General features: G+C 61.2%; 1 protein-coding gene across 2 annotated transcripts; it reads right to left on the reverse strand.

Moving 5' to 3' along the window:
* Positions 1-1,314: 1,314 nt before the first annotated feature.
* On the reverse strand, positions 1,315-23,064 carry LRRC4B (leucine rich repeat containing 4B). Of its 2 annotated transcripts, none has more exons than XM_054588761.1 (3): positions 22,847-23,064; positions 19,333-19,664; positions 1,315-3,594 (listed from the first exon to the last, which is right to left on the reverse strand). In XM_054588761.1, the coding sequence occupies exons 2-3, from the start codon at positions 19,627-19,629 to the stop codon at positions 1,738-1,740; spliced, it is 2,154 nt and encodes a 717-aa protein (XP_054444736.1). In that variant the 5' UTR covers positions 19,630-19,664; positions 22,847-23,064; the 3' UTR covers positions 1,315-1,737. The 2 variants fall into 2 exon arrangements, with proteins under 2 accessions (XP_054444736.1, XP_054444735.1); XM_054588760.1 differs by lacking the exon at positions 22,847-23,064 and adding an exon at positions 21,646-21,847.
* Between the last annotated feature and the right edge of the window lie 1,654 nt (positions 23,065-24,718).

The raw sequence follows: 24,718 nt of genomic DNA on the forward strand, positions 1-24,718 counted from the left end.
CCTGTCTGGGCGTCGGGAACGGTGGCCCTGGCCCTCTAGAGGCCAACTTGCCAGCACCTTGGCCTCCCTCGGCCCCACCAGCAGCGGACCCCTGGGTTTGGTCCCTCTTGCTGGCTCCCGTCCCTCTGGTGGGAGGCTCAGCCTGCAGCCCTTGCCCTGGGCAACAGCATGGCCCCCTCCCTCTCCCTAGGCCTGGACCCCATTTCTCCTGCCTGTAGTTTACAAGACAAAAGGCAGCTCTCCCCACCCCGCCCCGCCCCGCAGGCCCGGCTGCCGCTGGGGCACCTGGCTCCCCGCCCCTCCCCTTGAGTGTGACCTGCCCTCCCCCAGGCAGGGTCTTGAAGGGGTTTGCAGTGGAGACGGACACTCCCCGGGCTGGCTCTGTAAGGGGTTGAACTGTGTCCCCCAACAGGCCATGCTGACGTGCAGACCAGGACCTGTGAGCGCGACCTTATTTGCATACAGTCTTTGCAGAGGATCGAGTAAAAGGATGCTGCAGTCGGAAGGGTTCCCATCCAATGTGACCCACGTCCTGATAAGAAGGGGGACTTGGGACACAGAGACAGGCATGGCCAGAGGGAAGGAAGTGTGGAGACACGGGGAATGCCAGGTGCAGGTTTGGGTAAAGCTGCCACCAGCCAAGGGACGTCTGGGTGACCGGAAGCTGAAAGAGGCAGCAAGGCCCCTCCCCTGCAGGCTCCAGAGGGCGCTAGGCCCTGCCCTCCCCTATCAGGGACCCCGGGTGCTGACCTGCGAGACACCGCATCCTGCGGCTCTGGGCCACGCGGTGTTTACAACTTGGCAACGGGGCCCCAGAGAATGAACACGGGCGCCTCCATTTCTGCTGAGAAGTGGGGGCAGGGAGGGGACCTCAGGACCTGCCTCGGAGGGGGGCCGCAGGGAGACCCAGGGCCTGAGCCAGGGTACCGAGCCCCTCCTGGGGCCCCCCTCCCCCCGAGGTCAAGGGCGAAGGGCCTCGACCCCCAGAGGGGCCAGCTGCCCTCAAGGCCTGTGACAGCCCCTCATTTACTTGCGTTCTCTCTCTTCCATGCTTTCATGACCAAAAAAAATATTTTTTTACTTTTTCCGTGTTTTTTTTTTAAAGTAATTACAGAGCAGGTAGTCGTTGACGCAAACCTCCCTTCAGTATCAAAAGAGTCTGTGGGGCGGGGCGGGCGGGGGCGGCAGGGGGCCGGCGAGGTTGCCCCACCCCCAGCCGAGGGGCCCGGGGACGAGTGGGCTTGGGAGGGGGCAGGGCCAGGGCGTCTGGAGGCGCTGACAACCACGCGTCTGTCTCATCAGTTTCGAGGGTGGATGGGGGGGCGGGGTGGGGGACAGGCGTCAAACTGCAAAAAATGAACTGTAAAAGGAGGGCTGTTGGGAGTGAGGGGAAAGGACGCCCCTCAAAAAAGCTCCTCTCTCCCCTGGAAGGGGGAGGGCCGGGCGGTTGGTCCGGGGAAGGGCCAGGAGGGAAAAGCCGGGGGCGGGGGCGGGGTTCTGGCCACGTCTAAATCCTGCCTCCCCTCCGGGCACCGGGGGTGGGGGCGCGGCTGGACCCAGGGGACATCACGCCCGGGGCCCCACCCTGCCATCGCCAGGCCCGCTGCCCTGGGGTCCAGGCAGGCTCCAAGCCCACCTCCCCCGACCTTCCCCAGGCCATCCGTGGGGCCTGCGGTCGCGGGGAGGGTCCCAGTGCGCCCGAGCCCAGTCCCCCGCTTGGCGGCTGCGGCGGCGGCGTCAGATCTGCGTCTCTTGCACGTTCTCCTTGGAGCCGCTCTTGAAGAGCAGAGGTTCGTGGATGGAGTTGAGGCCCGGCGGGCCCTTGCCCCCGCAGCCCCCGCCGCTGGGGTTGCTGCTGTAGTGCGCCTTGAAGGCGGCCGCCACGTAGTGGTGGTGGTTGAGGTGGTCGCGCTCCAGGGCCGGCAGGGCCAGGTGGCTGTCCCCGCCCACGCCGCCCCCGCCGGCCACCGCGGCGGCGGCGGCCACAGACACAGCCGAGGCGGCGGGCAGCTCGTCTTCCACGTTGATGATCTCCACGGTGCGCGTGGGCCCGTGGTGTTTGTGGAGCTGGTGCTGCTTGCGCAGCTTGTAGAAGGCCACGAGCATCACCGCGGCCATGAACGTGATGGCCACGAAGCAGCCGATGATGATCTTGGTGGTCTTCATGACGTCGTCCAGGTCCTTGAGGGCGTTCTCCGTCACGTCCGTGATGGGCACCGTGAACGCCTTCTCCGTGGGCCGCGAGGAGCGCGGGGCGGGCGCTGTGGTGGACGACGAGGCCGGGCCGGCGCCATCCCCGGGCCGGCCCCCGGCCCAGACGCCATCCGTCGTGGGCCCCGGGGGCTCTTTCTCCGTCCCCCGCGTCTGCAGGACCTCCTCTCCGGGCTGCGTCTCCAGGGTCTCCACGGTCACCGTGGTGAAGTAGGTGTAGCCGCCACTGCCCCCTCCGCCGCCGCCGCCACCCCCAGGGCCGCCCCCAGGGCCGCCCCCGCCGCCAGCAGCCCCGCCGGCCGCCACGGGGTCCACGGCTGAGACGTTGAGCGTGGCCGAGGCTGTGGTGTTGCCGGCCGAGTTCGTCACCATGCATGTGTACTGGCCCGTGTCCTGCACGGTGACGTTGGTGAAGTTGAGCGTGCCGTCGTGCAGGACGGAGATGCGCACGCGGTAGGAACCGTGGGTCATGAGGGTGCCGTTGGGCGTCAGCCAGTTGACCGAGGTCATGGAGGTGCCCGTGCGGCACTTGAGCTCGGCGGCCATGCCCTCGGTGACATTGAGGTCCGTGGGCGGCTCCACGATGACCGGCGCGTAGCAGGTGAAATGTGACTGGTCCAGCTCGCCGATGTAGCGGCCCTTGAGGCCGGCGGGGGCGTGGCAGCGGGCGCAGCACGTCGTGTTGCTGGGCACCGTCTCCTTGAGCCACCAGCTGAGCCAGAGCACGTCACAGTTGCAGTGCCAGGGGTTGTGGTTGAGGTGCACACGCTCGAGGCGGTGCAGGGGTGTGAAGAGGTCGTGGGGCAGCGACATCAGGTTGTTGTGGGACAGGTTGAGCTCCTCCAGCGACTTGAGGTCGTCGAAGGCGTTGCGCTCGATGGTGGCCACCTGGGCGTGCATGAGCCACAGCTTGCGCAGGCTGGTGAGGCCCTGGAAGGAGCCCGGGCGGATCAGGTCCAGCCGGTTGCCTGACAGCTCCAGCTCCTCCAGGCGCACCAGGGCCGTCAGGTTGGGGATGTCCTTGAGGTTGCACATGCCCAGGTTGAGGTAGCGCAGGTTGACCAGGCCCTCAAAGGCCGCCTCCGAGATGTACTCCAGCCGCTTGAGCTCGCCCAGGTCCAGGCGCCGCAGTGAGGGCACGCGGTTGAAGGCGTATGAGGGGATGCTCTCGATGGGGTTGTTGCGCAGCCAGAGCTCCCGCAGCTTGGACAGGTACTCGAAGGCCTGGGTGGGCACCGTCGTCAGCCGGTTGTCGAACAGCTCCAGCGTGTTCAGGCTGGGCAGCCCATTGAAGGCGCCCACCTCGATCTTGCGCACCAGGTTCTTGCTCAGCTGCAGGATCTCCAGATGCCGCAGGTGCTTGAAGGTGTCTGTCCGGATCACCTGGGACGGCGGAAGGGAGACACCCATCAGTGAGTCACACTCATGACAACGATAATGAGCACCAAGACGCCACGTGACGGCGGGCGCGGGGCGGAGTGGCGCGCTCCGCATCTCTGCTGGGGGGTGGGGGGTAAGACCATTTTGGAAAAACAGTTTGGCTTCTTTCTTTCTTTTTTAAAAATTGATTTTCAGAGAGAAAGAGAAAAGGGGAGAGACGGGGCAGGGGGGAGGGAACATTGTTGTTCCAATTACTGATGCATTCATTGGTTGATTCTTGTTGGTGCCCTGAGCACGGGTCGAACCCCCAACTTTGGCCTATCGGGAGGGTGCTCTAACCAACTGCGCTACTCCGCTGGGCCTGATTGTCTCAAAGTTAAACATAGAGCTACTCAGCGACCCAGCCTTTTACACTTTGGAGATTTTTCCCCAGAGAAATGAGAGCAGAGGCCCAGGCAGCTGCTTGGGGTGGGTGCTCACAGCCTCTGCGTTGACTGCCGCCTAAACCGGAAGACGCCTGACTGTCCCTGACGCGGGAAGGACAGGCGCTCTGCGTCCCTACAGTGGAACACTCCGCTGCAGTCCGGTCAAGGAACAAACCGTCAACAGGCCCGACGCGGCGGATGAATATCACGGGCATCGCGCGGTGCACGAGAAGGCATTCGCGCAGGCGCGAGCGGTGGCAGGGCGGGGGGGTGGCGGTCCCATTCATTCCGCTCCGTGGAGGTGCCCGGCGGTGTCTCTGAGCGTGTGTGGGGGCGACAGGCTGGGAAGGGGCACGAGGGAGCCTCCTGGGGTGATAGAAATGTTCCAAATGGGGGCAGTTCCTCCACGCGTGAATGCAACTGCCAAAACTCCCCAAGCTGTACACATAAAACGGGGGCATTTTATATGTTAATCACACCGCAATAAAAAAGATTAATCAGCAGCTAACATGCGCTGAGCACATCTTCAGTGCCAGACCTTGTTCTAAAGGCTTTATGGGCAACGATCGATTTCGTCGGCCAAACCGCCCTGTGTGATAGGTATATTTATCCAACACCTGCAACTCAGCTCCATGAGCCCAGAAAACCAGGAGATGTTTCATAATACCTTTGGCACCAAATCCCATTTGGTGGCGAAACCTGACCAGAACTCATGTAGGCTATTTAAGCCTTTTATCGATCCCACTCATGTGACTATTCAAAGCTTCCACCCTAGAAATGTTCCCCCCTCGGGTGAGGGCTATAATAAGACCTGCTGGGGCGCTATAAAAATACACATCTGGCCCCGAGGTTTTCACATGAGCAATTATGAATTACCCCATTTAAGTGGGAGGGTGCAGAGGCACAGAGAAGGGCAGCGATTTGCCCAAGGTCACACAGGAGGGGACGGCCGACCTGGGGTTGGACGAGGCTGCCAGGCTCCAGCGTCGGCCCCTCGCCCCTGAACGTGGTCTCCACGTCTCGGGGGGAGGCTGGGGTAGTCCTGAGAGGCGGAGTCTCACCAGATTCTCCTCACTGATCACCGTGCTGGGTACACGGAGGCACAGAAGTCCAGGCAGCTCAGTCGGTTAGAGCGTCCCCCCTGCTACACCAAGGCTGCGGGTCCCCACCGGGCTTAGGGCCCATACAACAATCAACCAATGAATGTGTACGTGGAACAACAAATCAATGTCTCTCTCTCTCTCTCTCAAATCAATAAAATAAAAAATAAGGCAAGAAAAGACACTGTAATTTCTTTAAAAGGTGGAAATGGAGAGTGCCGCAGGGGATACTGTGTGGTGGCGGCTTCCTGAAGCCTAACTAGGGGGCTGAGGCGTCGGCATCTGCGCATGTGCACCGGGAAGGCTGCGCGGAGGTGGTCTGCGCGCGACTCGGGGTAAACTCCCGCTGCTGGGGGTGAAGGGTCATTTGTAGCCTTCATTTTTTTCTTCAATGGACAAAAAGCACTTTTTAAGCAGAAAAACACTTTTTAAAAAAGCTTTGAAAAGCAAGACCATACCTGAGAGTCACCCCGCACTAAGGAATGATAGTGTCGCTGGGACCGTCACAGCCGCAGAACAGTGCCGGGGCCTATTTACGCCAGTGCGGCCCAACAGGAACGTCACACGAGTTGCTCATTTAATTGTTTAAACATTTATTCTTATTTTTAAATTTTTTAATGCTATCACAGTTGCTCCTGCTTTCTTCCCACCTCCACCCAGCCCTGCCCCCCCGCCCCCCACCCCCCGCCAGCCAATCCCTCCATCCTTGTCTGTGACCTGGGTCACACTTACATGTTCCCTGGTTCATCCCTTCACCATCTTTCATCCGGTCCCCCCTCCCCTCCAGCAGCTGTCGGTCTGCTCCACGTCTCTATGCTTCGGTTTCTGTTTTGTTCGTTCGTTTATTGTGTTCCTTAGAGTCCACATATAAGCGAGATCATGTGGTATTTGTCTTTCATCGACTGGCTTATTTCACTCAGCATATTAGTCTCCAGGTCTATCTGTGCTGTTGCAAAAGGTAAAAATTCCTTCTTTTTTACTGCTGCATAGTATTCCATTGCGTAAATGTACCACGGCTTTTTTATCCACTCATCTACTGATGGGCACTGGGGCTGTTTGCAAATCTTGGCTATAAAAAATAGCGCTGCAATGAACATAGGGGTGCATATATTCTTTCTGATTAATGTTTCGGGATTCTTAGGATATATTCCCAGGTGTAGGACTGCTGGGTCAAGTGGCAGTTCCAGTTTAACTTTTTAAAAAAGATTTTATTTTTATATTTTTAGAGCGAAGGGAAAGAAGAAAGAGAGAGAGAGAGAAAGAAACGTTGATGTGTGAGAGAAGCATCCATCAGTTGCCTCTTGTACACCCCCAACTCGGGGCCGGGCCCAAAACCTCTGCACGCGCCCTGACCGGAAATCGATCCAGAAACCTTTTGGTTTTGATGAAACGCTGTACTGTTCCCCACAGTGGCTGCACCAGCCTGCACTCCCACCCACAGTGCACAAGGGTTCCCCTTTCTCCACATCCTCGCCAGCGCTTGCTGTTTGTTGATTGATCGATGATGGCCATTCTGACAGGTGTGAGGTGATACATCACTGCGGGTTTAATGTGCATCTCTCTGATGGCTAGTGATGCTGAGCATCTTTTCTTATGCCTATCGGCCCTCTGTATGTCTTCTTCGAAGAAGTGTCTATTCAGGTCCTTTGCCCATTTTTTAATGAGATTGTTTGTCTTCCTGGAGTTGAGTTGTATTCGTTCTTTGTATATTTTGGAGATTAAACCTTTATCAGATGTATCATTGGCAAGTACGTTCTCCCATACGAAGGTTTCCTTTCCATCGCGCTGATGTGTTCTTGAGCTGTGCACAATTCATTTCATTTTAAACTTCCTAAAAAGCCACATTAAAGGAAAACCCCAAACAGGTGAAATCAAGTTTAATCATCTATTTATTTAGCCCACCAGGTCCCAAATATTATGACTGCAACATGTCATCAAGATGAAAACTGACGACGGTGTTTGACGCTCCTTTGCACACACGTGTCTCCAACCCCCACCTGTGTTTCCCGGCCCGCGTGCCCGACGTGGGAGGCCGTGCAGGTCACCGGCTGTTTCCTCGGCTCCACGATGCTTTAGGGGCACCGTCGCCTTTTGTCCCCCAGCGGCCTGTGCAACAGGACGATTAGGGCCCCGTTTGGGGAAGGAGGGAACGGCGGCCCTCGGAGGAGGTGGAGGTGTTCGGGACCATTTGACAGAGGCAGCATCCGAGGCCGCGGACAGGCCGTGAAGACCTGAGACGGATCCCTGCCCCGGCTGCAGGGCCTGCCCCGGAGCGATCGGGCGCCCGGCCACGGCGGCCCTGAAGGGAGACCGCTGCCCCGCTTCTGGGACGGCCGGGAAGGCGGAGGGCGCAGAGCTGGCTCCGGCAGGTGCGCGGGCGCTCTCCTCACATCGCTGCTATTCTCGTCACCCACCTGGGGAGGGTGGCTCCCAGGGCTGTCAGCCTGATGCCGGCTGTCCCCGAGCCGGCCCTCTGTCCTCTGACTCCCTGTGCTGTCCCTTCCTCTCCAGTCCGTGGCCCCAGCCTCCCCTTCCCCCACCCGGACGCCGGGCTTGGAAGGTCAGTTTGGTCCCTGCCAGAGTCTCCATCATCCCCGGAGCCAAAGTCTTCTGCTCTCCACACTGTCGCAGGCCAAGGCAACCCGACCGCGACGGTCCATCCCATAATAAGACAGCCTCTGCCCTTGAAAGCTCATCAGCCAGGTGTGACCTCCCCCCTCCTCTTCCCCCATCCTTCCCCCCACTCTGTCCTATTCTGGCAATTCCCTGAACACAGCAAACTCACCCTTGCCTCTTGGCCTCTGTACTCGCTGTTCCCTCTGCCAGCAACACTGTTCCTACTTTCTTTTCTGGCTACTTCCCATCTGCCTTCAGCACTCAGCTCAGGGGCCACCTGCTCCAGAGGCTGTCCTGGCCCGGTCACCCCCGCCCCGGGCCCCTGCCCCATGCTCAGCTGCACCCGGCTGCCTGGCTGCCTCTCTCCCAAGACAGGACCCCGGGGGGGTCCAGAGGACTGGGTCTCAGCCTCTAGAGCCCAGGGGTGCACACTCAGGTTTTGGGTTTTGTAACCAGGTGCATTTGAAAGTGGCCCCTCTGGGTGTCTCCCACCTTGGGGAGTCCTCTTTGACCAGAGTTGGGGTCCTTTTCTGCGTGGGAGCCAGGTTCCTGGGAACTGGGAAAACGGCCGGGTACTTTGCCGGAGGGAAGGTCCTTGGGGCCTCAGGGGGCAAGAGACAGATGAAGGGATACCTTTAGGCTCCAAAACATTTGGAGTCTGCCCTGGCTGGGTAGCTCAGTTGGTTAAAGTGTTGTCCCAATAACACCAAGGTTGTGGGTTCGATCCCCGGTCAGGGCACATGCAAGAATCAACCAATGAACGCATAGGCAAGTGGAACAATAAATTGATGTTTCTCTCTCTCTCCGCCCCCCAATTTAGTTATGAAAAAAAGTTATAAAAAAGAAATAGAAGAGCTTTCTTGGTCAAACATGTCTGGAGTCGGCGTGCCCGCTCCCCCGGCCCCCCGGCCCCCGGAGGCGCCTGCGCGCAGTGGCACAGCCCGAAGTCCCAGGAAGTCCTTGCGGACAGGACGATTTCTCTTTGTGCTGCTCTGTGTTTTCCAAACATCGCGACCACAGCGCCCTTCCCTCGGGCTGCCTTTCTCAGGGCCCTGCAGAACGCTGGCAGAGAGACCACAGAGCAGGCCCTCACTGCTGTTTCTATTAACAACAGCAGCAGCAGCAACAATTATAATAACAGGGAGGAGGTTCCCATCGTCAGTGGTCCCCGGAGAGAGAACGAGGTAAGCTCCGAAAGCCTGGGCTTGAATTTGGGCTGAGAAGCTGAGAACGGAGGATCGCTGGCCCAGGTGCCGGAAAGAACTCTGGGAAAGTCGCCTCCTCATCCTGTCTTAGTGGCACTCGGTTGGGGAGGAGGGGCGCCCCCAGCTCCCAGCAAGCCCATCTGCAGGCTCAGCAGGGATGGGCGGCCTGCCCCATCTGCTCCTCCCCCCTTCCAGGCCCTGTTCTCAGTGGGGCCCCTCCGGTCCAGCTCCCCGGTCGGTCGAAAGCGGGTCTGCAGCCTTGGACCCGCACCCACCATGCACGGCCTTGCCTGTGGCGCCGGCAGGCAAACCTGGCAGCTCTGCCCCTTTTCAACGTCTCACGGCCGTCTCCTCTCTGCCCCATGGCCCAGCGCAGACCTCAGCCTGCCCAGCCTGCAGCCCGTCTCCCGGGTCTCGCTGCACCCCAGGCTGACCCTGCCTCTCTCCTCCTCCGGAGCCCTCCACGGCTCTCCAGGGCCCTCAGAGGACGGCCGGCCCCTGTCGGAGGCCCTGCCTGGCCTGGCGTCTGCCTGCCCCTCCTTGCCGCCCCGGACGACCCTCTCACTTGCAGCCTCCCTCCAACTACCTGTCAGCCAGTCTCAACTCCTAACTCTCTCACTAGGTCCTCCAACTTCGCATATGCTGTTCCCTTTGCTCAGGATGCCCTTCCCTTTTCGTCCCCCTGGACCACCCCGCGCACCCTCTGGGACCCTGCCCAAATGCCTCTTCTTCACCCATCGCGTGTTTATTTATTGATAACGCCATTCTGAGGGAGCAAAGGGGCGGGCCTCTCTGTGAAAGGGTGTCACGGTGTCACAGAGGTAAATTCATTGTCCTCAGTCTCACAGCTCCACAGCAGCCGAAGCAGGACTCCAAGGCTGCTTCCCCTGACACTACGCACCAGGCCCCCTGCCCGCCTGCCCAGCCCCAACCCAGAGAGCTGGCTCTCTGCGGGTTACAGCGTGTTTTTCGAGCTGTGGGGCCTGCTCCTTATTCAAACGTTACCCTGCGTCGATTTGCTCATTTGACAGGTAGCCTTTGGGCGCCTGCTGTGTGTCAAGCGCCACGCTGGGCTCTGCGGATCCAGCCGTGGGTGAGACGGCCACAGCCCTCTTCCCAGGGTCTGACCTCGGGCGGGGAAGAGAGACGTGACTGTGGTGTGGCAGGAGAGACTGGCCTGTGCTCCTCAAACCCCTCACTGCCCTCGCGGCCACCAGGGCAGAGGGGGCTGGGCAAGGTGGGGAGCCTGGGGCCGCCCAGGTCTCCAGGTCCCCTCACGCCTTCCCCCACGTTTGCTGAGCCCACCCCCACCGGCGCCTGGCTCCGTGCCAGGCGTCAAGGACACAGACAGTCGCCAGGGAAGGGATGGTGCCCCCACTGGGGACGCCTCCCAACCCCTAATGGGGACTCCTGTCCCCTGTTTCGCCCCGCAGCTTTGGTGTGGTAAGTAAATATTACCAGCGCTGATAAAAATCCCTGTGTTCTGTTGGGGTTTTTAAGAAAATAAACTGTCAAGAAATCCTTCATTAAAAATTTAACTGTGGTAGGAAAATGATTAAGTGAATTGTTCATCTTAACGCTGTTAAAATGAACTGTTTTTATATGTTTTGAAGGCAATGAATGAACTGATAGCAAAAACTTAGCAAGCTTACTTTGGCATTAATTTTCTTGACATTCACAATTTTAAAAACAGAGGTATTTTTTTCAACCACTTTTACGATGACTTCTCATATTTCCTCCTTCCCTGAGACAAGGGGACGTGCGCTCCCTTTTCTGCAGCCAGGTCCTCGTGGGAGCCTGGCCCGCAGGGCACGCGCTGAACCGCTCAGGCCCAGGCTGGGCCTCCAGGTCCTCGGCTTCTCTGCAGCGCGGGGGCGGGGCCCGAGGGCGGACTGGGAAGTCCGGGCAGAGCTGGGTGGCCACTCAGAACACAGTGTTTCCTCCCCTACTCAAGTCCATTACCGCCAGCTCGGGCAACATTGCCCCACCGCCCCACCTCCCCACCCGAGGACAAATCCTCAACTTGTCCCTGCTAGGAGCCTCCAGGCTGTGCCAGCAGACTCTACCACGGGCTAAGGTCCCCCAACCTTGCCTACGGCAGTTGGGTGGGTTGGTGGGAATGTGGGGTTAGCTGGGGCTCAGGGCTCTGCCACCTCCCTCCCGGGAAGGCTGCCCCGCCCCCAGCCCCTCTCCTGCCTGCTTGGCTCCCTCTCTGCTCTGGCCTGTACCTAGTGCAACCAGCATCATACAGGCGACCTTCCAATAACACAGGCTTGAGCTGCGTGGGTCCACTTACAATGTGGGTTGTTTCTTTTTTCAGCTAATACCTGTACTGGATTTTTTTAAAAAATAATTTATTTTTAGAGAGAGGGGAAAGGAAGGAGGAGGAGAGGGAGAGAAACACGGGTTGGCTGCCTCTTGCACACACCTAACTGGGGACCTGGCCCGCAACCCAGGCGTGTGCCCTGCCTAGGAATCGAACTGGTGACCTTTATGGTTCACAGGCTGGTGCTCAATCTACTGAGCCACACCAGCCAGGCCTTAATACCTGTGCTGTTTTTGATCTGTGGTTGAGGGTCTGCGGATCCGGAGGGCCAACTCTTAGCATTCATTGTTCTACACCCATTTATACTTGAGCGTCCATGGGTTTGGGTATCCGAGAGGCATCCTGGAATCAGCGCCCACATGGATACCAAGGGGCAACTAAGTTTTGCAGGAGACAAAAGTTACATGCGCATTTCCGACTTGACGGGGTTGGCACCCTCAACCCCTCCGTTGTTCAGAGGTCGGCCGTACTGTGTGCCTCTGCCTGTCTCTTCACCCAGCTTCGCGGGGGCAGGGATCTGTCCCTGTCCTGCTCCCCATGCTTAGTGAAAGGCCTGGCACACAGTAGCTGCTCAATAAACCAATCGGGGCGGGAACTGGGTGCTGCGGATGCCCTAACAGGGAGGCAGACTCGTGGTCTCAGCAAGCGTTCCCCGCTCAGAGCTTGTTTCCAGGTGGCCATGGGACCACCTGAGGCGGGGGGTATCTAACACACAAGGAGGAGTGGGCGGGGAGCGCGGGCTGGGGCTGCGTCGGGGCCCAGCAGAGGGCGCCCTTGAGTGCAGTGTGGCTGGGCGCGGTCTTCCTTGCGAGGGGGACACGGGCCGTGTTAAGGCTCAGGGAGGATGTGGTGGCTGGGGGTGGGAGACAGAAGGAGGCCAGGGGGTCTGGTGGGCAAGGACGAGGCCAGAGCCCGGGTGGGCTGTGCGGACGGACGCAGTCAGGACTGGGTTACCGTTCTGTCTTCAAGTCACCAGGGCGCGGAGCCCAGAGAGATATGAACTAAGCGCGTTAAGAAAGGGAGTTCTGCCCTGGCGGGCAGCTCAGCTGACTGGAGCTTCGGCTGTGTCAGCTGAAGTTGCGGTTTGATCCCAGTCGGGAGCACGTGCAGGAGTCAACCAATGAACGCACGGATGGGCAGGACAACTGGCCTGGGTTTCTCTCTCCCCTCTTTCCTCTCTCTCTAAAATTAATAAGTTAAAATTTTTTTTTAAAGATTTTATTTATTTTTAGAGAGGGGAAGGGAGGGAGAAAGAGTGGGAAACACCAATGTGTGGTTGCCTCTCATGCACCCTCTACTGGGGACCTGGCCTGCAACCCAGGCCTGTGCCCTGACTGGGAATCGAACCTGCGACCCCTTGTTTTGCAGTCTGGCACTCAATCCACTGAGCCACAGGAGCCAGAGCAAAAAGAAAAAAAAAAAATTTTTTTTTTGAAGAAAGAAATCATGTTCTGCAGCCAGCCCGCTGGGTGACGTTCCAGTGCCGCTCACCAAGGACAGCCTCCCACAGAGTCTCGCTCTCGGGGCCTCAGTGTCTTTGTCTGTAAAATGGGGATAAGAATGGGGCCACTTGCCGGGTGGTCAGAAGGCTGAAGGTCGCCCACCGTGGAACTAGGACTTGGAGCCATGCTGGGGGGGGGGGGCAGGCGAGGTGCTCAGAGAAGGGACGTAATTAATGGAGGGGGACGTGGGTCTTCTGCCATTTGGGGCCTCATGCTGCTCAAGTGGAAAATGGGGACAATACTCCCACTAGCCCTGCTGGGGGCTGTCATGAGGTTCATGGGCTACGTGGCTCTCCAAGAGGGCAGGTGCTTCTCCGGATCCAGCCATTTAAGGGTTCGGCAGGCTCTGTGCTGATGTCTGCAAAGTGCCTGGGGTGGGGGCGGACTGGCGGGGGCGGGGGCGTAGAGGAGACGCCTCTGAGTTTGACGTTTTGCTGAGTCAATCAATAGGACAGTGGACGACAGTGACACCGGTCTCCCTGATGACACTCTGGCATTCTCAGAAGCTGAGCACTCGCCAGGCTACCTCGTGCCTCGGGCAATCTGCTGACGACCTCAGGTCCCCAGGGCCCCAGAGAGAGCCTGGCACGCGGCACGTGGTGGTGCTTAGCACACGCTTGTCCAAGGACAGAGGCACCGAGTTTCTCAGCAGCTCCGTGACGAGGGGGACTGTTGTCATCCCTAGTTCAGTGGCGAAACTGAGGCCTTGGAGGAGCTTAATAATATGCCCGAGGAAAGGCGCAAACCTCAGTCGTCCTCAGCAATTGTAAGCGCTGCTAACACTTCTGGATGGTTCCGTTATTTTTAAAATCAAGTTTGAAAAACAAATGGACAGCCTGCTCGCATCCTTTCAAAACTCAATAATGCATTCTAAGCACTTTCCTGGGTCATTCGATATTCTTCGAAACTCCATTCTTAAGCAGCTGCGTGACCTTCTGTCGTGAAAATGCACAGTGACCCACTTCTCCAACGTCCGGTCCTCAGGAGCGCGGGCTGATTCTACAGCCCTGCGGCTGTTGAGCCTTCCACCTAACTCCACTGCGCTCCCGGGCGTCTCCTTGGGATGCGTCCATTGGTTTCTTTGGACAGAAGACAGAAGAGCACTCCTCGCCAAGAGCCGGCACACGCACTGTGCACATGACCTCAGAGGACCCCGAGGGACTCGGGCGGCCTGCTACAAGCGTCGGTGGATCGGCACTTCGTTAGGTTAAGTGCATGTCCTCTGAGCCACCAATCCCCCTGGTGCACATTCCCAGACCTTATCGCTTAAGCCCCAAAGGGGTCCCCAGGGAGGGGATTTGTGGTGGGGGCAGCTCAGGGGCTCCCGGGGGTGTCTGTTCTGATTGAACGAGCTGGGAGGACAAGACGGGCGCCCATCAAGGAAAATTCTGCAGCAAAGCAACGGAGTAGAGATGTCGCGCAGGCGCGCAGGCGCACACACGGCCACGTGGCCGGCTCTGAACCCAGGCGGAGTGAAAACAGTGAGACAAGCAAGCCATCCATAACACAGCTTCATTTACATACATTAAAAATGCACGCACACAAAGCAACAATAAGCATTTTCCAGAACACACACAAGCAGAAAGATCCACAGTAAACACAGGACGGTGGTTGGCTGCGGGGAGGAGGGGCCCAGAGCGGGTGCGCAGGCAGTGGAGAGGGAAGGAGGCAGGAGCCAGGGGCCTCACTGAGGAGCAGAAGCAGAGCCCAGCGGCTGGTGAGCTTTCTCCTGGCCCCACCAGGACCGAGGGCCCCACCAGGCAGAGGTGGCACCGGCTGTGCCCGGCCGAGGGTGCTTCCCCAGCCAGCGCCCAGACCCCACCCGCGCGTCTCCGTCCCCGGGGCGCTTTGAGCAAGGCGGCCGTGGCTCTGAGGCAGAGGGAAGGCGCCTCCCCGGGACTCTGCCTCACAAGGCCGCTTCCTGGCCCCGGGCTTGCACGCCCCGCCCAATCTCAAACAGAATTAAGGGCCCCATGGAAGACTGCCAATTTTTGTCAAAAAATCATCCTGCCCATTGTGGCATTCAGCCACCTCCACACCTGTAGTCACTGTCATTTTAACTCTCCCCAAAAGTCGATACCAGCGTCCCAGAGAGAGGCCAGTATGGCCACTCAGTGCGCTTGGAGCCTCCCGCACTCCCCGTGTGGCCCTCGGTCCTCACTGCTTCACAGGACAGGGGTGGGAACAGGCAGAGGGGAACCGGGGCGCCCCCACTCTCCACTCTCACGGCACTGCAGGCACTTGCCATCTGTTTGCTGACAGATCGTTTCCTGTCTCTACCAATCCCTTGGGGTAGAAGTTCACGAGCTGGCCCTCCATTCATGGACAAATGTCCGCTGAGCACCTACGGAGCGCCAGGCTCTGCTGTAGGTACCAAGACAGCGGGGAGCAGGCAAAGTCCCTGCCGTCATGGAGGTGACAGTAAGTGCAGGAGCCAGATAACAAGTGAGTGACCATGGACAGGGGAGGCTCTCGAACCTCCAAACCGTCTCTACTGAACTCGTGTGCCAGGCCTCGCGTGTGTGCGCGCGCGCATGCGCGTGGTGCGTGCGTATTTGGTGAGGTCACGGCCGCCACGAGGGAGAACAGCACTGGAGTGAGGACGCACAGCGCTGAGGGGGCAGTGCTTCTCTGGTCTTCCCTCTGACCCCGAAGCTCCACTGCTGGGAATTTATCCCAAGGGCAGGCCCCAGGACGTCAGGAAGAACGGCGCAAGGATGTTCACTGCAGTGTTAAATATATCGGCGACACCCTGGGCACAAGAAGGGACACAGGACGCCCACACACCAGAGTCCTACACCGCCACCGACCTCGACACTGTAGACTTGGATTAGTGTCGGGCTGGAAGATGTTCATCGTTAAGCTCCTAGGTTTAAAAACCAACGGCAAACCAGCATGAAGCGATCCGATCGCATTTTTTTCTTTGAGAAAAAAAGAGAAGCAACCCCGGCCTGGAGTGCCCACGCCGAAGATGTGCGTGGAGGGCGCCACCTGCGGCTGCCGGTGACACTTGGCTTTTGCCCCTGTGCATTCACTTTAGGTATATTTTCTTGTGTTTCTAGATTAATTTGTATTCATTCTGTAATCAATAATTTAAAAATACATTTGCAGCCCCCGCTGGTGTGGCTCAGTGGATTGAGCGCCGGCCTGTGAACTGAAAGGTCCCCGGTTCAATTCTCAGTCAGGGCACGCGCCTGGGTTGCTGGCCGGTTGGGGGCGTGAGAGAGGCGACGGTGGATTCTCTCGCACCAGTGTTTCTCTCCCTCTCTCTCTCTCCCCCCTCTTGCTAAAAATAAATAAAATACTTTAAAAAGTACATTTACAGAAGCACAGGAAAGAGCCAGGAAGGCTTGAAAACAAAATGTAAGCAATAGTTATTTATATCTAGATGGTGGGACTAGGGGTGATTTTGACATTTTTTTTATTTGGATAATTAAAAGGTTCTTATTTTTTAACGTGCCTCTAACGGCTCCCGAGATGGGCCCACTCCTGCCACCTGCAAGGCGCCCACCGAGGAGGCCGGCTGCACTGCTCGTGCGCAGCGCCCACTCCTGTGGCCAGGACACCCCTGACCTCAGGGAACTGCCACCCTGGCCTCCAGAGTGGGGGCGCAGGAGCCCCAGGATGAGAAACGAAAGCGTTGGGATTCTGACCCTTTAACAGAGTTCGTTTCTGCTTTTTCATGTCCACGGTGCGTGAGTGCCGGAGACAGAGCCTGACTAGACCTAAATGGGGCCACGTGTATATTCTGACAAGATGTGGCTCCAAAAGGTTTGGAGGCCATTGGCCTGCAGATGGGGTGACAGACACATGCGCAAACAGGTCCAACCAGAGTGACTGGCTCAGACCTGGGACCTCGCAGTCACCCTCTGTCTTCCTCTGTCCCGCATCCCCTCCGCAGGAAAACCCTGTCACCTCCACCTGCAAAAGGGACCCAGAATCTGTCCACGTGTCACCACCTGGCCCCAGCCAGCCTGTCTGAGCCGCTGCAGCTGTCCTGAGCCCTGCGCCAGCCTGCCCGCTGGCCCGCTGACCCCTGCAGTGCGCCCAGCACCTCCGACACACCCAAGTCAGCGCGCGCCTGTCCCCAGCGCAGAGCCACCCGGAGCTACCAGCTCATTCAGAGAAGGGCCCACGTCCTCACTGCGAGCGCAAGCCCAGCAGGATCTGCTCCCACTGTCCCCTCTCAGACACCTGGCGGCCCCCTGCCTGCAATGCCCTTCCCCAGATGTTTGCCAGTCCCTGCTGACCTTCTCTACATGTGCGCTCAGATGTCACCTTCCCCAAGAAGCCACCCTGACCTCCCTGCCTTCAAAGCTGCACGCCCCCCTTTCCTTTCCCACACCTTTTAGCCACAGGCTGCTGACTCCGCCTGGTTCTCCAGCACAGGCTCAGTGAGGGCAGGGCTGGCTGTCGGTTTTGGTCACCGATGCGTCCTGAGTGCCCAGAACTCTGCTGCCCCCAAAGGGGGCAACCAGGACACATTTAACAGATGTGCTTGGGGCAAGGGCTGGGGTGTCTGGGGTGGGCTGTGGACCCAGTGAGGAAGGCGGTGACGGGGGCTCGCCTGGGGGACCTGGAGCCAAAGAGAGGTGCGTTCTGGCAACTCCCTGCCCAGCGCTGGGAGAGTGGCCGCCGTCAGCTGGAGCAGCTGGTGGCCAGGCCCAGCCACGGGAACTCGGCGGTGGCTGTCAGGGGCCTGGACTTCATTCCTCAGAGGGTTTCCGGCAGGGAGCACCGGGAGGCTTGCGTTTCGGAGCGCCCCTCCGCGGCCACTGGGAGGATGGGCCGGGCACAGAAGGGGTTGGGGGCCCGGGGGCTTGGGGGGGTGGGCTGCATGGCCGCTCTTAGCTACTAGTGTCCTCGGTGGGTCTGTGGGCAGCGCTGAGAGCAGGCCCGGCAGCAGGCGCTCTGCGGAACTGAACTGTTCATAGAGAAAAGGGGCCGCTGCTACGGCCTCGGCTGCAGCAGGGGTGGACGCAGCAGCTGCTTCCTCACAGCCCAGCCTGAGGCGCTCGCTCCAGGCAGCTTCCTCTAACACACTGTCCCCACCTGAACCGCCATCCTGTTTGTTCCTTTGTTGTTTCTTTCCTCCTAGAATGGAGGCCCGGCAGGGGCGGGGAAGGGCTGGGCGGGTCGCGGCCATCACCTGGAACGGGCAGCATCTGCCGACCGTCCTGTACATAGATGGAGGACGGACAGACGGAGGGTGGGGGAGCGGCAGGTGCACGGTGACCATGAAGTATAGAGTGTCACCCTTGAAGGGAGACATGGTCGGGTCAGCTGGAACGGCCGCTGGAGGGACTGGGGTGGGCTCACAGGCACCCTGTTGGAGGAGGTGACCGGTCAAGGGGCCTGGGACCAGAGGACACAGGGAGCCCTGCAGGAGCAGGGGAGGGCCGTGTGACCAGCCCTGATGTTCCTGGACCCAGACTCCGGCTTCGCTGGCCCTGGCCCCGGCCCCGTGGCCACCCAGGAAGGGACAGCCTTCTCGCCTTTGGGAGCCCCTGGGCACTGCTCCCCGGTCCCGGGCTCTGCAGGGCGGTCAGATGGCGGCCACAGGGCCCGCCCCCTGGGCAGGGACAAGCCAGGAAGTGTGGTGGAGGAGGGAAGGGCAGCCCCAGGGGGCCTGGGGCGTCCCTACGGGAGCCCTCTCCCTCCTGGCTGTGCCGGTTGGGCCCGGAGAGGACCCACGGCAGGGGGCTGGCCGACCCCTTCGAAACAGCAGGACCTCAACCTGGGGCGAATCACCGCGCGGAACATCTGGCAGTATCCGGAGCCGGTGTGGGAACGGGGCCGGGGGGTGGGGGTTACTGGCACCTGGTGCCCCGGGATTGCTCAACACCCTACTGTACACTGGCCATGCCCCCGCTCCCGCCACCATGGAGGACCAGCCCCAAACACCAGCCGAGCAGAAGAGAGACCCAGCTTGAAACAGGCACAGCTCTGCCCCCAAAGCCTCAGCCAGGGCCCTTCTGAGTCACACTCACAACTGATCAGGTGGCGGCTGCCCTGGGGCTCCGAGCCTCCTGTTGTCACACCGGCTGGGACGGAAGCGGGGGAGTGAGCCCTGCACAGGCAGCCAAGGAGGGCTCGCCAGGTACGGGGTGACTCTGCCTCCTTGGCCAGTATGGAGCCCATCACCGACCCCTTGGGCAGTTCTTATCCCCTTTTTCAAATGAAAATACAGAGGCGCAGACTCAGGCCTTCGCGGGCCGCGGGCCTCGCAGCAGGTGGGAGGCGCGGGCGCAGAGGCCCCGTGGACGGGAGGCCCTCAGCTGCCCTGCGGCTCCAGGGCCAGCCCCGGCCTGTGGTTTGCCTGCCTGGCTGTGGGAGGCGGGCAGGCGGCTCTGCCCTGGGCCCCACCGCGCTGGCACGGAGACAGGGCGCCTGGTGCCTGAGAAAACCCAGATAGCCTTGGCTCGACTTCCTAGGATAGAGACGGCATCTCGGACATGCCAAGGGGCTGACGTGAAGAGCGGGCGGGGTCGAGGGCCTGCCACTGCATGTGCCCCCCCAGCATCCTGCGCCCACGGCCACCAGCCCGGCGGCTGCCCCCGCGCTCACCTGGATGCCGTTCTCCTGCAGGTTCAGGTACCGCGTGTTGACAGGGATGCTGGCCGGGACCTCGGCCAGCTCTCTCCGCGTGCAGATCACCCGGCTGGCCTGGTTGCTGCAGGAGCAGGCGGCGGGACACGAGGTGGCCGGCGGGGAGCCCCCTCCGGCAGCCAACGTCAAGGCCACGCCGCCCCCGCCGGCCCCCAGGGGTGGGGAGAAGAGCCAGAGGAAGAGCAGGGCCCCATGGGGCCAGGACATCCTACTGGGCGGCAGTGGGGGGCACGGGGAGCCGCGGGCGCACGCCATCCTCAATGCTCATGCTCCGCGCGGGCGCCGGGGGGCTGTCGGGAGAGAGAAGGAGAGGCTCCGTGAGGGACCCGGAGCCTGCGTGGCCCGTCCGCTCCCCAACACCCAGCTCTTGGCTCCTGCGGCCACGGCCGTCCCCGCCCTGCCCTCCTCTCATCTCATCCTCTCCCTGCTGGGGAGATTTTGTGCCCATTTCGCAGACTGAAAACTGAGGCTGGGCGAGAGGATGGGCTTGCCCACGGGCACATGGCCAGGTAGTGGCGGAGTCGGCCAGATTCAAAACTTAGCCCTTTGCGCGATTTCAAAAAGGTGGACAGACAGGGAGAGGCGAAAAGAGAGACAGATGAGACAAAGGGGACAGAGAAAGGGGACAGTCAGGCAGGAAGTCTGGGTGGGGGTCTGGCTCCCATCACAGCACCCACCGTGATCCCTGGTCGCCGGCACCAGTCTCCCGGAGGGGACTCCAGCCTCCTGCCCTGTCCCCTCCCCTCGCTTCTCCCCCCTGGGGAGTCTGCAAGGAGGCCAAGCTCCCCAGCGCCTGCACACCCTCCATCACGCTCAGCCCAGCTACGCCTCAGTTTTCGCTCAGCCGGTTCAGGTGCTGGAGATTGGAGTTAGACACACTGGGAATCTGAAGGAACTGGAGGTGCCAGACAAGGCAACTGCGGAGGTGAGGGGTGTGGCCAGAGAGGCTGGGAGGCCGTGGGGTGGGGGGTGGGGAGGAGGCTGGAGGCAGCTCTGGCAGGTGAGAGGGCCCAGGCTGCCCTGGAGTGGCAGGGTCTCCAGGCCAAGGCCCCGGGCCTCGGAGGGCCTGAGCTGGGGGCCCAGAGCCGGTGCCTGAGTTCCGGGAGCAGGGAGGCAGTGTGGGGTCCGGTCTTCCCACCCCCTTTTCTGCAGGAGGATAAGCTAATAGTGACAATAACAACAACGATGAAGACTTCTCCGGACTTCTGAGCAAGGCTCTCCGGGCACAGAGGCCACGCACGCTGCATCTCCGAAGCCTCGTGGCTCCATAGGAGCAAAGGGTTGGGGGCCCAGTTCGTGGATGAGGACACAGGAGACACCAGGAGAGAAAGCGGCTGTCCCCGGGCGGGTGCGGATCCCCCCAGGGCAGAGGAGGCAGGAGGGAGGTGGCCCCGGGGCCACCCTGCCGCTCCCAGCCCCCGAGCACGCGGTGTCCAGGACACACAGATGCCCCGACACCTGCGAGCCCTGCTCCGCCACACCAACCCGAGAGTCCCCAGGAGCCGCCTGCACACTCACGCCACCAGCAGTGACAGGTCACGCCCTCGCAGGGCGGACTCAGACCCACAGACACGGCCCTGGGCACAGGCGCGTGCACGGTCGCACCCTCCGCCTGCAGTTTCCTAGATCATTTCAACTCCAATAAAAATGCGTGTGCGCGTGTTTGCGAGCCCGAGGACATGTGCGAGCATGAGGGGTAGATGGAGACAGTGGGGGACAGAGAGACAGAGGGACGGAGAGACAGAAATAAGAGAGAAGGACAGAGAGACACAGAGAGACAGACAGGGGGCCAGAGACAGACAGACGGGCCGAGAGAGGGACGTTCATTCTGTCTGTATCCCGAACTCATTTTTCTACCTGGAGGGCTGGGGCTGGGAGCTATCTGATGAGAGGGTGGCGGGGTCTTTGCCTCCCCGGTGTGACGGGGAGGCTAAGGCTCTGTCCTTGTCCTGAGCCCACGGCTGTTCCCACCTCCCAAGACTGGCGAGGACCCAGCCCACACCCGCTAAGCCACGGCGCTGGTGCAGCCCGCCGGGGCCGGAATTTGAAGCTGGGGGCCCCGCGGGCCAGAAGGCCCCCGGGGCGGTGGGAGCCCGCGGCACCCGGGCCCGGCCTGCCGCTGCGTCCCTACCTCCTCATCAGTCCCGTCTCTCCGGCCGCCAGCCCACATCCCCGCCCCCATCATCGCTTCTGCAGCCGCTGGGCCGCCCCCTTCCCTCCTGCACCCTCGCCATCTCCGTCCTTGTCCCCTCCCACAGAGGGGACACTCACCCTGGTGGCTCGGCTTCCGCTGGGCCTCTCCCTGCACCCCAGGCCCCCCCTCCACATGCCTCCAGCCGCTGCCGCTGCCCGGCTCTGCCTCCCCGGTTCTCTGGGTTTCGTCGAGTTCGTGCTGGGGGGGGCGCAGGGGCTACTTGGGTCTCCCCGCGCCCCCCCCTCGTCTCCTGTCACCCTTCCCACCCCGGGGGGCGGCTGTCGTTAGCCACTGCAGCAGTCTTCTCCCCTCCCTGCTGCCTCCCCTGGTCCCTGCCCCTTCCCCCACCTCTACCTCCACGCTCCCCCACCCACGCGAGGACGGCCTCTCTCGCCACCCGCCGCCGCCCCCAGCCCCTCTCCTCTCTCCCAGCCCCTCCGCCGCTGGCCTGTCCCCTCCTCAGGCCTCAGGCCCTGTCGGGCTGCCCCTCACTGCCCTGCCTCCCTGGGGACCACCAGGCCCCCTCTCTCCTTCTCCTCCATCTCCTCCTCACGCTCGCTCTGTCCCCATCACCCCCTGCCTTCCGGAAGCCTGTCTCAGTCAGCTCCTCGGTCCGTCTGTCCGTCCGTCTGTCTCGGCCTCTCTCGGCCAGGGGCTCTGTCTGTCTCTCTCTCTCTCTTTCTCCGCGATTACAATTTCTAGTCACACGGCAGTGCAGAGCCAAGCTGTGCCTCAGCTCCCTCCCTCTCACCCCTCCCTCCGTCTTTTTCTCCTTCTGAGCGGGGAGGGCACCTCTCCTCCCTCCTCCTCGCCCCCCCTTCCCGGTGCCCGGAGGCCTCCCCCTCCCCCGCTAATCAAAGGCTCCGTTATCTAATTAACCCGTTGGTTCTGGGCAGCAGGGAAGGTCGGCGCAGGGGGGAGGGGGGAGGCCGCTGATGGCTGAGCTGCCCGGGGAGGGGTCCGGGCCCTGCCAAGCCCGGCCTCGTGGCACAGGCGGCCTCGTGGGCTGCAGCACCAGGCGGACCGCCCCTCCCACCGCCGGGCCACAACCGCCAGCCCTGTGCCTACCCGCCAGCGCCAGGGCCGACAGCCTGGCGCAGCCTCTGCAGGCGCCCCCTCCAGGACCCCAGGGGCTCCTGACGCCCCCCACCACACCGCACCGCCGTTCACTCCCACCCCAGCCGCTCCGCCAGCAGACTGCACCCCGCAGCCTGGGCGCCCAGTCGTTCCGCTGAGGGCCAGCCCGCTCAGGCCCGAGGAAGCCGCCCCCTCACGCACTCTGTCCCCTGGACCTCAGCCATGTCCTGGCGGCCGCCTCCTGGTACGTTTCTGCAAAATGGGCAGCGAGGAGGCATGTGTTCATTTGACTCGTCTGTCCGTCCATCCATTCGTCCACCCAACCCTCCAATATTAGAGGCACACGCTGGTGTAGGTGCTGACAAATGCTCCCTCCACACTCAAAGCCCAGGACAGCCGCGGGCCGCAGAAGACGAGGAGAGGAGGAGAGGACGCGGGTGAGCGCTGGGGCCTGGCTTTGAATGCCGGGCCGGCCGTGTGTGTGCTGTGTGGCCTCGCGCCAGCGCCTTCATTTTCCCGAGCCGCAGAAAAACTGTGAAGCAGGGCAGCGACAGTGTCTCTTTCCCAGGGCCGTCGCGGGGCGGCCTAGCTAAATGCCCAACGCGTGGCTCTACCTTTAAGAGACACATGGACCCACCGTCGCCCTGGCCCGCCACCAACTCCCCGCAATGATCAGAGGAGCCTCCTCACTGGTCTTCCCACTTGTACCCTCGTTCCCCTCTCAGTCTGTTGCCACAACAGCCAGGGGGTCCTGTCCACGTTCATGTCCACGTGCGATCCCGCCGTCCCCTGCTCAGCGGGCTCTCAGGCGCCAGGGTGCAGCCCCCTGCTCCACAGGCCGGGCCGCTCCCTGAATGGCAGCTCCGGCCACTCGGCTGCCGCTCGCTCTGCTCCTGGCCGCCTCCTGTCTCCCCCGCTGCCGCCCGCCCCGCCTCAGGGCCTTTGCACTCGCCCTTCCCTCTGCCTGGACCCCTCAGCCCCAGTTGTCCCTGTCCTCTTCCAGGTCTTTGCTGAGATGTTGCCTTTTCAGTGAGGTTATCACGACCACCTCGCACCAAACACTCCAACCCTCTACCTCTTCCAGAGCCTACTCTGCTGGATTTTTCTGTATAATACTTTTTCACCATTGACCTTTTGTGAGCCCCTACGCTGGGGCGTGGGCTCCCCAAGGCAGGGGCTGTGCCTGCTTTGTGTGCTCCCAGCACCTACGGCGGAGCCTGGCACGTGGTGGGCGCTCAGTAAATATCAGGGATGAACAGGTAAGGTGTCATTGCTGTTGGTCCACATTTCCCCGTTACACCGCATCCCTCACAGTCACACGGCGGCACACCCACCCCCGCAGGCCCCGCTCTGCACCTCCAGCCCAGGGCACACGCCGGCAGCTGCCCACCTGGGGCTCACGCCTCAGACGCCCCCCGGTTCTGAGGCCTCCTCCCATGCCAGGAGGCCTGCCCGGCAGAAGCCACGCATCCGTAAGCCACAGACGCCACTGCCCCAACCCAGACCGCGGCGCCACCTGGCTTCCCTGGTCTCGGAAACCGCACCCCAGATCCCAGGCTCAGGTACCCAGTGCACCCCACTAAGTGCCATGCCCTGCAGGGAGCTGCAGTTTCGGTACCACTGGAGTGAGCTACTCTCCTTTTCTTCTGAGCATGCTCCCAAAGCCAGGCACCCGTGCACGCCGGACTTGCATAACTCCTTGAATAACACCACCGCCAACCACGGAACATCTGCCGCACATCTGGCACCAGGCAAGCCTTGTTCTGGGGTTGCCCCAGCTGCCCATTTCCCAGATAGGGACGCTGAGGCACAGACGCGAGGCCAACTCAGCTGGGAGTGGCCCCTCCTCGTCAGCCTCTGCAGAGGGGCCCCAGAGGTCCCCAAGCTCATCATGACAGTCCCACGGAGGTCCCCTCGGGGGCCTGTGGAACAAGAGCCATCCCCCGGAAGGCCCCTGCCTTCGCCCCCACCGCACCGGAAGTGACAGCCTCACCGCTGCCCCAGGCCCTGCTGGCAGAGTCTCTGTGCCCTGCCCTCCGTGGCCCTCCCACTGGCCAGGGCCCCCAACAGTGA

The sequence above is a fragment of the Pteronotus mesoamericanus genome, unplaced genomic scaffold (genome assembly GCF_021234165.1).
Source record: "Pteronotus mesoamericanus isolate MK-2021 breed Mesoamerican mustached bat unplaced genomic scaffold, CSHL_Meso_final scaffold_137, whole genome shotgun sequence".
NCBI classification, from domain to species: domain Eukaryota; kingdom Metazoa; phylum Chordata; class Mammalia; order Chiroptera; family Mormoopidae; genus Pteronotus; species Pteronotus mesoamericanus.